Consider the following 14,270-nt stretch of genomic DNA (forward strand, 5'->3'; position numbering starts at 1 on the left):
AATAAATAAGTTGATCTTTGAAAACTTAAATTGTATAATTCTCATTTCTGAGTTCCTCTAACATGCTGGAGGTTCAGAGAAGGGTAGTTGATGATAGATCTATGCTAATAAGACAGGCTATCAGTAACTGTCAGCACTCCTGTTCATAGATAGGAAAATTTAAAATTACTATTTCTAACAAGTCATTGTTGGGTGGGGTAGCATTGTATACCCGGCATTCAAAGATAATATTTTGCATGCATGTTGTTTTTTAAAAAGCATATTACTAAGAAATATGTGTCACGCAGCACTGAATACATACATTTTGACACATCTATGTGACTGTGGCGCCATCTGGTGTCTAAATATATGTGTACACATGAACAATTTACTTATGCATAATATACTTAATATAACTGTTCACATTTTGTAATATAAATTAAATTACTATTGAACGTTATTATCTATGTGAGATATTGCTATAGAAATGAATTATATAACAGTAAGCGGTAAAAAATTACAACATGTTAATAAATAGATTGATCTTTGAAATTTTATTTTGTATTATGACTACTGTTGTTTTTATAAAATGACATTATGCAATGTTTATATTCCAAATGATCGCTATTATCTGTGTGATATAATGTTATAGAAATTAATTATATAACAGTTTACATAAAAAAATTACAGCAAATTAATAAATAAGTTGATCTTTGAAAACTTAAACTGTATACTCCTCCTACAGTTACACCCATAGGTTCGTGTTTTGCGTGAATCGGCAGAATTACAGCTTTATAAAGTAGGTAGGTTCAGTTCATTCCAAATCATCTTCGAATTTCTGACACTGAAGCTGGTGAAACGACATTATGTAAGTAATTTAATATTATAATTATTTAAATTGTTCTAACATCTGATACGCTAATGCAACTAATAACATATTTGTGGTTTATTTTTCTTAAAAGTTGTTTTGTAGTTATTAGCTAATAGTTGTATAAATTGATTTTACCTAACTGTTAACAATGTTGTTGGTGCGTACATGATATCTGTTCATGTTGTATTTTAAAAACATTTACATCTATTACGTATGAAAGAGTGACAGTTAGTGGCTTATTTTGACATGTACATTTTACATGTATTATCCCATTAACATTTTCATTTAAATGAATAGAATAATTACATTTTCGATGCTTTACCGTGTATAAAATATTTTTGTGAATCATAAATGTTGCATAATATTATAACTTTTGTATGCTTGTTATTAATACATATTTAAAATACATTATGTCTTACAGAAATAAGAATATTTCACAGTGTTACCGCTTATATATTAAGATGGAGGTATGTGTTTATGTTCTATTCATTTGATCACAGTGTCGTATATGTGTGTTAATTCTATTAATACACTTTTTTAATTTTTTAATTTATTTATTTTTTATCAGCTAACAAACGGCAATGTTTTCGGAATATCTGATGATGACATGATCACGTATCTTTCGCATACTGATACACATCTTTATCAACCGCTAAAACGTAGGTGTTCATACATTGTTTAAGGATATTAAATGCCGTTGAATAATTTGTTTTTAAAATTTTTATACATGTATAATTAACAAGAATTAATCTACGCAGGTCCTGTCGATCAAGGACTGAGAAGAAGAGAGCCACATGGGTTAGAGTGTGCTAATGGTTCTGATGTTGAAATGATTCAGAAGTCCTATCCGACGTACTCGGAGTCACCGAAATCGCAAAATAGCTGTGAGTGCAAGTTTGTCTGAGAATTTTACTTTTTCCTTTAGGTAAACGTCCTTTAGGTAAACTCAACTCTTTTTGATTCTTTGTAAGGGTATACATACCTCTGTATCAAGCTTGTTTAAATTCCTATTACGTCTTTAGTCTTTATCATGGTATATGGTATGAAATGATTTTAAATTACTCATTTGTATTTCGCAGATAGTCCAAACCGACCATGCGTGGAAACGAACTTTGAAAAGTATATGCGCGGTGAGCAATGGCGACCGATGCCGTCACAGGAGTCGGAATCTCCAGCTGAGTTTTCTATCGATAGTAAGTTATTTAAAACATTAGTTTTTCACAGATAAAAAATGTATATCATAGGTGTACATCTAACTATTTGTTTTCTATTGATAGTCTGTTAATTAAATGATGCTATACGGTTGTTACACGTATTTAAAATGCAATTTTTTTCACAGAGCAAAAATGTAAATTGTAGCTGTGCAACTAATTGTTTTTGTTTTTTAGCATTCGATGAAAATTTATTTAACATGGATCAGAACGGCTATTGTTGCATATTGACGGATGATGAGATGATCGAAGAAGCAGACCGACGTACAAGCACACCCGATACAACGACGCACAGCACCGATGACAAAGAGAATCAACACAGACATCTGCCGAACAGACATTTACGCCTGGCTGATTCTAAGCCATTGATAATGAATCAAGTGTACAGTACAATGGACCCAAGAAGTCGTGTGAGTGGCGTTCCGCGCACTACGCATTGGGTGAATGAAAAACCTAAACATCGAGGTGTGAAGAGGAAATTGGAATATAATGACAAAACTGTGCCTAAAAGAAGGAGATTGACTGCAGTACAAGAGGTGCCAATTAGCTGCAACATCAACAAATTCAAGATGTTGCCCGATCAGAATGACGATGATGAACAAATGAACTGTGTTAGTGCTAAAACTGTTGACACAGAGATTGCAAAAGGTAAGAGGGTCAATAGGCTCTCAAAAAAGTACAAGATCAGACATACAAAAGAAAATAGGGTTATAATAACATCAGTCATTCAGAATGATCCCATTATAATACCAGATACACCGGTTGAACCCATTATAATACCAGATACACCGGTTGAAACCATTATAATTCCAGACACACAGGTTGACCCCATTATATTACCAGATACGCAGGTTGACCCCGTTATAAATACAGATGTCGTTTATGATTTACTTCAAGACGCACAGCCACTTTATATATCTGACGTAGAGGCTGTGGATAATCATGAATGTGTTGATATTTCAGATGTTCCAAACAAAGAGGTTAGAGCATCTGTGGTTGAGTCACGTTCTGCAGCGACGGACGATGTTGTTGCCGGTCCATCGGGTATTGATGATAGACAACAACAACGGCCGCTGCGCCTGAGAACAATGGATGTTAATGACGACTGTCCATTAGGCGTAGGTTCAACAGGTATGGGTGGTAATCGACAAAATGCTACATGCAAACCCACAAGGGCAGAGATTGCTAGTAAAGCATCTGAATTAAAATATAATGCTTTGATAGGGTCTATTTGGAGAGAGACAGCTTACACAAACCATGCGTCTACAGGACTGTTAACACAACTATCAGAAATAATGCACAGCGGCAAACGGGACCAGCGAGCGCTTAATAAACTTATTAAACGCTATCTGGGGATCGCTGTAGAACGGAGCAATCTAGTCAGGGAAACATGTGATTTCCTAGAGGACAACTCATTCGGTAAAAAAACATCGAAATGACTACTTATGACAGGAAGCGGTTTGAACAGCATTGCAAAGCGTAGAGCACAGGGTCATAAAAATACAAACAGGAATTTAAAAGTAAAACGATCCATAAGTACATTAACAAATTTAAGAAAACAGAAACAACTTAGATCGGCACGACAAGGTACACATAGATTTAATGAACAGAATGACAACAGTCCGTCACGACACATAGATAGACGATCATCACAGACGGTCAGCGTTGAACACGTAGCATCACCCGGGGCGGCTGTCCCGGAAACGCCTAGTAATAATGAGGTGGCACAACCTGTTTTTTTAGAATCCATAGACAGGTACGAACGAAATCACCCCAATTTCAGAGCGTCTGAAATTCATCATCACTTCCGGTTTGTTAATTTGAACAGAGTTACATCATTTGTAGAGGGCGTTCGAGCCATTCATACGGCTATACAGACCATGCTCGATGAGTTCCTGGCTGACGTTGATCCGGCCGATCGCGTACAGCTAAGGTTGGATGGTGGAGGTTTACACAATGCCATCTATTCGCATCGTAAACCACATGGTTCATTAGACGCCATCAGTTTTTTGAATCAGATAACAAACATGCTGCAAAGTAATGCTGAGGTTTTATTTGATACAGAGTTAAAATTTGTGATCTCTGTTTTCAAGAATCGTTCCGGTGGTGCCCTGATGGGGAGGAGTCTACGAAGGATTCCTCATAGCCTTTTAATTGAGAAGAGGCGTCGGCTATTATTTGATTTTAATAATACCGGTAACAATCTGTGTCTGGCGGCTAGTCTCTGCAAACTAATGGACAAAGATAACTCTACAGACCACATGATACACGAGAGAGCTCTCGAGATTCATAAAGCTTTGAATTTGCCCCTTGATAAAATGATCAGCTTTAGCGATATTGCTTGTTTTGAAAAACATTTGAAATCAAAAATTAAAATTTTGTATTATTGTGATGGCGGATGGAATTTTTATTACACAGACAGCCGTTATGATGAAATTCTATTCATATTATGGCACAATGATCATTACTATGGCATTTTGAACATTAAAGCTTTTGTGGGATCCAGTTACTTCTGTAAATTTTGCCACACTGCGTATCATCACAGAAATAGGCATGACTGCCTTTTCTTTTGTAAGTCATGTCTCAGACAGGAATGCGTTGATACAGGTCAGGCTGCACTAAGGTGTACGCAGTGTAGAGTGTTTTGCAGGTCAACAGAATGTTTAGAGACACACAGGTCTTTAGCAATGGACCTGAAAATACAGTGCCTTCAAAAAATGTATTGTGATCGATGCGGAATGTACACCGAACCAGACCACAATTGTCGGGGTATGAAATGCCCCATTTGCAAAGTGACTGTTGACAATTTTGCGGATCATGTGTGTTACATTCAAAACATTAAAGCATCGATTTCTACTTTAAAATACATTTTTTATGATTTTGAATGCATGCAAGAAACGGGCGTGCACATACCCAATTTCTGTTACGCATTAACGCTAATGGATGAGATATCCTGGGAATTTCAGGGATCTACTTGTATTGAAGATTTTGTAAAAACATTCATGAGACCAAAATTTGTGGGATACACATTCATAGCTCATAATGCCGGTCGTTATGATGCGTACTTTGTAATGCGACAATTGATTAAGGAAAAATTGAAAACAACTGTGTTGGCACAAGGCGGTAAACTGTTATGCATAACGGTGTGTGATTTAAATATTCGATTTATCGATTCTTTAAATCTCTTGCCAATGCGACTCAGTCGTTTACCAAAAGCAATGGGATTTGAAGGTTCAAAAGGTCATTTCCCACATTTTTTTAACACAGTCGCTAACCAAAATTATGTAGGGACAATGCCTGATATTCAACATTACGGTGTGCAATATATGATGGAATCGGAAAAGGTTGATTTCAAAGTGTGGTATGAGAAAAACAAACATAAGCCATTTAACTTCCAGGAAGAACTTAAAAGCTATTGCAAGGAGGACGTGATAATATTACAGAAAGCTTGTAAGGTGTTCCGAGACGCTGTTATATCAATGACCGAACAGGTGGAGGTCGTATATAAGAAAAGTAAGCCGGTCATTGTTAAGAGATGGGTTGATCCCTTTCAACTTACCACGCTGGCTTCAATCTGCATGTCGATGTACCGATACAGATTTTTGAAGTCTAACACGTTGGCACTTGTCCCGGGCGATAACTATCACAAGACTCAGAAGCGTTACTCAACACCGGCCATACAGTGGTTAATGTACATATCCCATACAGAAGGCATAGACATAAGACACGCGTTACAAGGAGGCGAAAAGAAAGTTGGTAACTACTATCTGGACGGTTATTCAGTGATCGATGGTGTACAAACGGCTTTTGAGTTCCAAGGTTGCTTTTATCATGGTTGTAGCGCATGTTACAATCCCGATGATGCAAACAAAGTGACTCAAACGACCTATGGTCAATTACAACACAGGACACAAGTGAGAATTAACTTTCTTAAGCTCTGTGGCTTTCACGTGCGTGTTATTTGGGAATGCCAGTGGAAAAAAATGTGGGAAATGACCTTTTGAACCTTCAAATCCCATTGCTTTTGGTAAACGACTGAGTCGCATTGGCAAGAGATTTAAAGAATCGATAAATCGAATATTTAAATCACACACCGTTATGCATAACAGTTTACCGCCTTGTGCCAACACAGTTGTTTTCAATTTTTCCTTAATCAATTGTCGCATTACAAAGTACGCATCATAACGACCGGCATTATGAGCTATGAATGTGTATCCCACAAATTTTGGTCTCATGAATGTTTTTACAAAATCTTCAATACAAGTAGATCCCTGAAATTCCCAGGATATCTCATCCATTAGCGTTAATGCGTAACAGAAATTGGGTATGTGCACGCCCGTTTCTTGCATGCATTCAAAATCATAAAAAATGTATTTTAAAGTAGAAATCGATGCTTTAATGTTTTGAATGTAACACACATGATCCGCAAAATTGTCAACAGTCACTTTGCAAATGGGGCATTTCATACCCCGACAATTGTGGTCTGGTTCGGTGTACATTCCGCATCGATCACAATACATTTTTTGAAGGCACTGTATTTTCAGGTCCATTGCTAAAGACCTGTGTGTCTCTAAACATTCTGTTGACCTGCAAAACACTCTACACTGCGTACACCTTAGTGCAGCCTGACCTGTATCAACGCATTCCTGTCTGAGACATGACTTACAAAAGAAAAGGCAGTCATGCCTATTTCTGTGATGATACGCAGTGTGGCAAAATTTACAGAAGTAACTGGATCCCACAAAAGCTTTAATGTTCAAAATGCCATAGTAATGATCATTGTGCCATAATATGAATAGAATTTCATCATAACGGCTGTCTGTGTAATAAAAATTCCATCCGCCATCACAATAATACAAAATTTTAATTTTTGATTTCAAATGTTTTTCAAAACAAGCAATATCGCTAAAGCTGATCATTTTATCAAGGGGCAAATTCAAAGCTTTATGAATCTCGAGAGCTCTCTCGTGTATCATGTGGTCTGTAGAGTTATCTTTGTCCATTAGTTTGCAGAGACTAGCCGCCAGACACAGATTGTTACCGGTATTATTAAAATCAAATAATAGCCGACGCCTCTTCTCAATTAAAAGGCTATGAGGAATCCTTCGTAGACTCCTCCCCATCAGGGCACCACCGGAACGATTCTTGAAAACAGAGATCACAAATTTTAACTCTGTATCAAATAAAACCTCAGCATTACTTTGCAGCATGTTTGTTATCTGATTCAAAAAACTGATGGCGTCTAATGAACCATGTGGTTTACGATGCGAATAGATGGCATTGTGTAAACCTCCACCATCCAACCTTAGCTGTACGCGATCGGCCGGATCAACGTCAGCCAGGAACTCATCGAGCATGGTCTGTATAGCCGTATGAATGGCTCGAACGCCCTCTACAAATGATGTAACTCTGTTCAAATTAACAAACCGGAAGTGATGATGAATTTCAGACGCTCTGAAATTGGGGTGATTTCGTTCGTACCTGTCTATGGATTCTAAAAAAACAGGTTGTGCCACCTCATTATTACTAGGCGTTTCCGGGACAGCCGCCCCGGGTGATGCTACGTGTTCAACGCTGACCGTCTGTGATGATCGTCTATCTATGTGTCGTGACGGACTGTTGTCATTCTGTTCATTAAATCTATGTGTACCTTGTCGTGCCGATCTAAGTTGTTTCTGTTTTCTTAAATTTGTTAATGTACTTATGGATCGTTTTACTTTTAAATTCCTGTTTGTATTTTTATGACCCTGTGCTCTACGCTTTGCAATGCTGTTCAAACCGCTTCCTGTCATAAGTAGTCATTTCGATGTTTTTTTACCGAATGAGTTGTCCTCTAGGAAATCACATGTTTCCCTGACTAGATTGCTCCGTTCTACAGCGATCCCCAGATAGCGTTTAATAAGTTTATTAAGCGCTCGCTGGTCCCGTTTGCCGCTGTGCATTATTTCTGATAGTTGTGTTAACAGTCCTGTAGACGCATGGTTTGTGTAAGCTGTCTCTCTCCAAATAGACCCTATCAAAGCATTATATTTTAATTCAGATGCTTTACTAGCAATCTCTGCCCTTGTGGGTTTGCATGTAGCATTTTGTCGATTACCACCCATACCTGTTGAACCTACGCCTAATGGACAGTCGTCATTAACATCCATTGTTCTCAGGCGCAGCGGCCGTTGTTGTTGTCTATCATCAATACCCGATGGACCGGCAACAACATCGTCCGTCGCTGCAGAACGTGACTCAACCACAGATGCTCTAACCTCTTTGTTTGGAACATCTGAAATATCAACACATTCATGATTATCCACAGCCTCTACGTCAGATATATAAAGTGGCTGTGCGTCTTGAAGTAAATCATAAACGACATCTGTATTTATAACGGGGTCAACCTGCGTATCTGGTAATATAATGGGGTCAACCTGTGTGTCTGGAATTATAATGGTTTCAACCGGTGTATCTGGTATTATAATGGGTTCAACCGGTGTATCTGGTATTATAATGGGATCATTCTGAATGACTGATGTTATTATAACCCTATTTTCTTTTGTATGTCTGATCTTGTACTTTTTTGAGAGCCTATTGACCCTCTTACCTTTTGCAATCTCTGTGTCAACAGTTTTAGCACTAACACAGTTCATTTGTTCATCATCGTCATTCTGATCGGGCAACATCTTGAATTTGTTGATGTTGCAGCTAATTGGCACCTCTTGTACTGCAGTCAATCTCCTTCTTTTAGGCACAGTTTTGTCATTATATTCCAATTTCCTCTTCACACCTCGATGTTTAGGTTTTTCATTCACCCAATGCGTAGTGCGCGGAACGCCACTCACACGACTTCTTGGGTCCATTGTACTGTACACTTGATTCATTATCAATGGCTTAGAATCAGCCAGGCGTAAATGTCTGTTCGGCAGATGTCTGTGTTGATTCTCTTTGTCATCGGTGCTGTGCGTCGTTGTATCGGGTGTGCTTGTACGTCGGTCTGCTTCTTCGATCATCTCATCATCCGTCAATATGCAACAATAGCCGTTCTGATCCATGTTAAATAAATTTTCATCGAATGCTAAAAAACAAAAACAATTAGTTGCACAGCTACAATTTACATTTTTGCTCTGTGAAAAAAATTGCATTTTAAATACGTGTAACAACCGTATAGCATCATTTAATTAACAGACTATCAATAGAAAACAAATAGTTAGATGTACACCTATGATATACATTTTTTATCTGTGAAAAACTAATGTTTTAAATAACTTACTATCGATAGAAAACTCAGCTGGAGATTCCGACTCCTGTGACGGCATCGGTCGCCATTGCTCACCGCGCATATACTTTTCAAAGTTCGTTTCCACGCATGGTCGGTTTGGACTATCTGCGAAATACAAATGAGTAATTTAAAATCATTTCATACCATATACCATGATAAAGACTAAAGACGTAATAGGAATTTAAACAAGCTTGATACAGAGGTATGTATACCCTTACAAAGAATCAAAAAGAGTTGAGTTTACCTAAAGGACGTTTACCTAAAGGAAAAAGTAAAATTCTCAGACAAACTTGCACTCACAGCTATTTTGCGATTTCGGTGACTCCGAGTACGTCGGATAGGACTTCTGAATCATTTCAACATCAGAACCATTAGCACACTCTAACCCATGTGGCTCTCTTCTTCTCAGTCCTTGATCGACAGGACCTGCGTAGATTAATTCTTGTTAATTATACATGTATAAAAATTTTAAAAACAAATTATTCAACGGCATTTAATATCCTTAAACAATGTATGAACACCTACGTTTTAGCGGTTGATAAAGATGTGTATCAGTATGCGAAAGATACGTGATCATGTCATCATCAGATATTCCGAAAACATTGCCGTTTGTTAGCTGATAAAAAATAAATAAATTAAAAAATTAAAAAAGTGTATTAATAGAATTAACACACATATACGACACTGTGATCAAATGAATAGAACATAAACACATACCTCCATCTTAATATATAAGCGGTAACACTGTGAAATATTCTTATTTCTGTAAGACATAATGTATTTTAAATATGTATTAATAACAAGCATACAAAAGTTATAATATTATGCAACATTTATGATTCACAAAAATATTTTATACACGGTAAAGCATCGAAAATGTAATTATTCTATTCATTTAAATGAAAATGTTAATGGGATAATACATGTAAAATGTACATGTCAAAATAAGCCACTAACTGTCACTCTTTCATACGTAATAGATGTAAATGTTTTTAAAATACAACATGAACAGATATCATGTACGCACCAACAACATTGTTAACAGTTAGGTAAAATCAATTTATACAACTATTAGCTAATAACTACAAAACAACTTTTAAGAAAAATAAACCACAAATATGTTATTAGTTGCATTAGCGTATCAGATGTTAGAACAATTTAAATAATTATAATATTAAATTACTTACATAATGTCGTTTCACCAGCTTCAGTGTCAGAAATTCGAAGATGATTTGGAATGAACTGAACCTACCTACTTTATAAAGCTGTTATTCTGCCGATTCACGCAAAACACGAACCTATGGGTGTAACTGTAGGAGGAGTATACAGTTTAAGTTTTCAAAGATCAACTTATTTATTAATTTGCTGTAATTTTTTTATGTAAACTGTTATATAATTAATTTCTATAACATTATATCACACAGATAATAGCGATCATTTGGAATATAAACATTGCATAATGTCATTTTATAAAAACAACAGTAGTCATAATACAAAATAAAATTTCAAAGATCAATCTATTTATTAACATGTTGTAATTTTTTACCGCTTACTGTTATATAATTCATTTCTATAGCAATATCTCACATAGATAATAACGTTCAATAGTAATTTAATTTATATTACAAAATGTGAACAGTTATATTAAGTATATTATGCATAAGTAAATTGTTCATGTGTACACATATATTTAGACACCAGATGGCGCCACAGTCACATAGATGTGTCAAAATGTATGTATTCAGTGCTGCGTGACACATATTTCTTAGTAATATGCTTTTTAAAAAACAACATGCATGCAAAATATTATCTTTGAATGCCGGGTATACAATGCTACCCCACCCAACAATGACTTGTTAGAAATAGTAATTTTAAATTTTCCTATCTATGAACAGGAGTGCTGACAGTTACTGATAGCCTGTCTTATTAGCATAGATCTATCATCAACTACCCTTCTCTGAACCTCCAGCATGTTAGAGGAACTCAGAAATGAGAATTATACAATTTAAGTTTTCAAAGATCAACTTATTTATTAATATGCTGAAATTTTTTAACGCTTACTGTTATATAATTAATTTCTATAATATTATTTCACACAGATAATAGCGATCATTTGAAATATAAATATTGCATAATGTCATTTTATAAAAACAACAGTACTCATAATTATTAGCATTTTGTAATTTTTTAACGTAAACTGTTATATAATTAATATAGCATTATCTCACATAGATAATAACGTTCAATAGTAATTTAATTTATATTACAAAATGTGAACTTAACAAATATACAGTAATTGGAATTACTGAGTGGCTATGAAAAAATCAAGCGTAGTCATTTATCATTATTAACAACAGCACATAGACATTCTTTTGAATATTACAAATGGTGTATTTATCAAATACAATCTAATTGTAAAGCACAGCGGATTATGCTGCGCTAATAAATAAATTATATTATGCATAAGTAAATTGTTCATGTGTACACATATATTTAGACACCAGATGGCGTCGCAGTCACATAGATGTGTCAAAATGTATGTATTCAGTGCTGCGTGACACATATTTCTTAGTAATTCGCTTTTTAAAAAACAATATGCATGCAAAATATTATCTTTGAATGCCGGGTATACATTGCTACTCCACCCAACAATGACTTGTTAGAAATAGTAATTTTAAAATTCAAAATTTGCATTTTCCTATCTATGAACAGGAGTGCTGACGGTTACTGATAGCCTGTCTTATTAGCATAGATCTATCATCAACCACACTTCTCTGAACCTTCAGCGTGTTAGAGGATTCCAGAAATACAGTGAATGTATGAAGAAAAAAAATACTTTAAACACAGAATGATTTCTTCATATAATATTATTAATATTAACACATAGCTCGCACGTTTATTTTATAAATCATCTGGAAATAATATACAACATTGCATCATCGGTGTTAATACACAAAGCACTTATAACTGATTTGTAGGATTATTTCATATAAAATACCAGCAGAAGGGAATGAAAAGTGGGCGTATCAGGAGGCTTGGTTAGGGGAGTGGTTAAGGGTGGATCTGGGCGGGGTTAGGGGAGGATCTGGGCGGGGTTAGGGGAGGATCTGGGCGGGGTTAGGGGAGGATCTGGGCGTGGTTTGCATAATTAGAGGCGTTCCCACCTGTCAAAAATGAGTTTGACGGAAAGTGGTTCCCTTTACTACTCTTGTGGATGGAGCCCTTAATTCGCTTAACAAGGATTCACGGGTGGTCAATCAGTTGAAATCAGAGCACTACATTTTGGCCACCGTGCTCGATCCTAGATTTAAAACCTACCTTGGATCTCTCTTTCCGGCAGACACAAGTCTGCAGGGGTTCAAAGAACTGCTGGTGAGAAAATTGTCAAGTCAAGCGGAACGCGACCTGTCAACATCTCCTCCTTCACATTCTCCCGCAACTGGGGGTGCGAGGAAAAGGCTCAGAATTCCGAGCCTACCCGCTGGCGGTGATGCAGGGCAATTTGGAGCGACTGCTGATGCTGACATCTGGTCCGGACTAAAGGACCTGCCAACGATTACGGACATGTCGTCTACTGGCACTGCATATGATTCTCTCTCCATTGAAAGAATGGTGGAGGATTATATGAGTGACCGCATCCAAGTAGGCACGTCAGACAGTCCGTACGTATACTGGCAGGATAAAGAGGCAATTTGGAGGCCCTTGCACAAACTGGCTTTATTCTACCTAAGTTGCCCTCCCACAAGTGTGTACTCCGAAAGAGTGTTTAGTGCCGCCGCTCACCTTGTCAGCAATCGGCGTACGAGGTTACTTCCAGAAAATGTGGAGAAGATGATGTTCATTAAAATGAATTATAATCAATTCCTCCATGGAGACATTCACCAGCAGCAATTGCCTCCACAAAGTACACAGGGAGCTGTGATGGTGGATTCCAGTGGGGACGAATTGATAATCTGTGAGGAGGGGGATGTACACGGTGATGAATCGGAGGATGATGATGAGGTGGACATCTTGCCTCTGTAGAGCCAGTTTGTGCAAGGAGAGAGTAATTGCTTCTTTTTTGGTGGGGGTCCAAACCAACCCGTCATTTCAGTCACAGTCGTGTGGCAGACCCTGTCACTGAAATGATGGGTTGGTTAAAGTGTGCATGTCCTGTTTATACAACATAAGGGTGGGTGGGAGGGCCCAAGGACAATTCCATCTTGCACCTCTTTTTTCTTTCATTTTTCTTTGCGTCATGTGCTGTTTGGGGAGTGTTTTTTGGAAGGGCCATCCTGCGTGACACTGCAGTGCCACTCCTAGATGGGCCAGGTGTTTGTGTCGGCAACTTGGGTCGCTGAGCTTAGTCATCCAGCGACCTCGGTGCAAATTTTAGGACTAAAAATAATATTGTGAGGTGTGAGGTGTTCAGAATAGACTGAAAATGAGTGGAAATTATGGTTATTGAGGTTAATAATACTTTGGGATCAAAATGACCCCCAAATTCTATGATTTAAGCTGTTTTTTAGGGTTTTTTGAAAAAAAACACCCAAATCCAAAACACAATCGAATCCGACAAAAAAAATTCGGTGAGGTTTTGCCAAAACGCGTTCGAACCCAAAACACGGCCACGGAACCGAACCCAAAACCGAACCCAAAACCAAAACACAAAACCCGAAAAATTTCCGGTGCACATCTCTACCCAGAACACCACCCGGCTCCAGCTCCAGCTCCACTTCTATAAAGCTGATAGAAGCCATCTTGCAGGCCTCCTGACCCGCCTCCACCGATCCATCCAAACAGTGCTCCCCCCTGCTGCGGGCATCCGGAGCCTACCTCGCATGCCCCCAGGAGACCACTGCCGCTACTAGCCGTGGGCCCCTCTCCCCCTGCTTGCTCCCACCGGCACTGCCCTGGTCACTGGCTGGTCCGTGCCCGGGGCTAGTCTCCGGGGCCCATCGCTGAG

General features: G+C 37.6%; 2 protein-coding genes across 2 annotated transcripts; one reads left to right on the forward strand and one right to left on the reverse strand.

The window, feature by feature from the left end:
• The first annotated feature begins 726 nt into the window (after positions 1–726).
• LOC134944592 (uncharacterized) lies at positions 727–3,500 on the forward strand. Its single transcript, XM_063933274.1, has 6 exons — positions 727–847; positions 1,272–1,317; positions 1,419–1,509; positions 1,609–1,734; positions 1,930–2,043; positions 2,239–3,500. Exons 2-6 carry the CDS (start codon positions 1,312–1,314, stop codon positions 3,498–3,500), a joined length of 1,599 nt encoding a protein of 532 aa, XP_063789344.1. The 5' UTR covers positions 727–847; positions 1,272–1,311.
• A 4,359-nt stretch (positions 3,501–7,859) lies between these two features.
• On the reverse strand, positions 7,860–10,574 carry LOC134944593 (uncharacterized). Its single transcript, XM_063933275.1, has 6 exons — positions 10,513–10,574; positions 10,043–10,088; positions 9,851–9,941; positions 9,626–9,751; positions 9,317–9,430; positions 7,860–9,121 (listed from the first exon to the last, which is right to left on the reverse strand). Exons 2-6 carry the CDS (start codon positions 10,046–10,048, stop codon positions 7,860–7,862), a joined length of 1,599 nt encoding a protein of 532 aa, XP_063789345.1. The 5' UTR covers positions 10,049–10,088; positions 10,513–10,574.
• Between the last annotated feature and the right edge of the window lie 3,696 nt (positions 10,575–14,270).

This window comes from Pseudophryne corroboree, chromosome 7 (assembly GCF_028390025.1).
Source record: "Pseudophryne corroboree isolate aPseCor3 chromosome 7, aPseCor3.hap2, whole genome shotgun sequence".
Classification (NCBI taxonomy): domain Eukaryota; kingdom Metazoa; phylum Chordata; class Amphibia; order Anura; family Myobatrachidae; genus Pseudophryne; species Pseudophryne corroboree.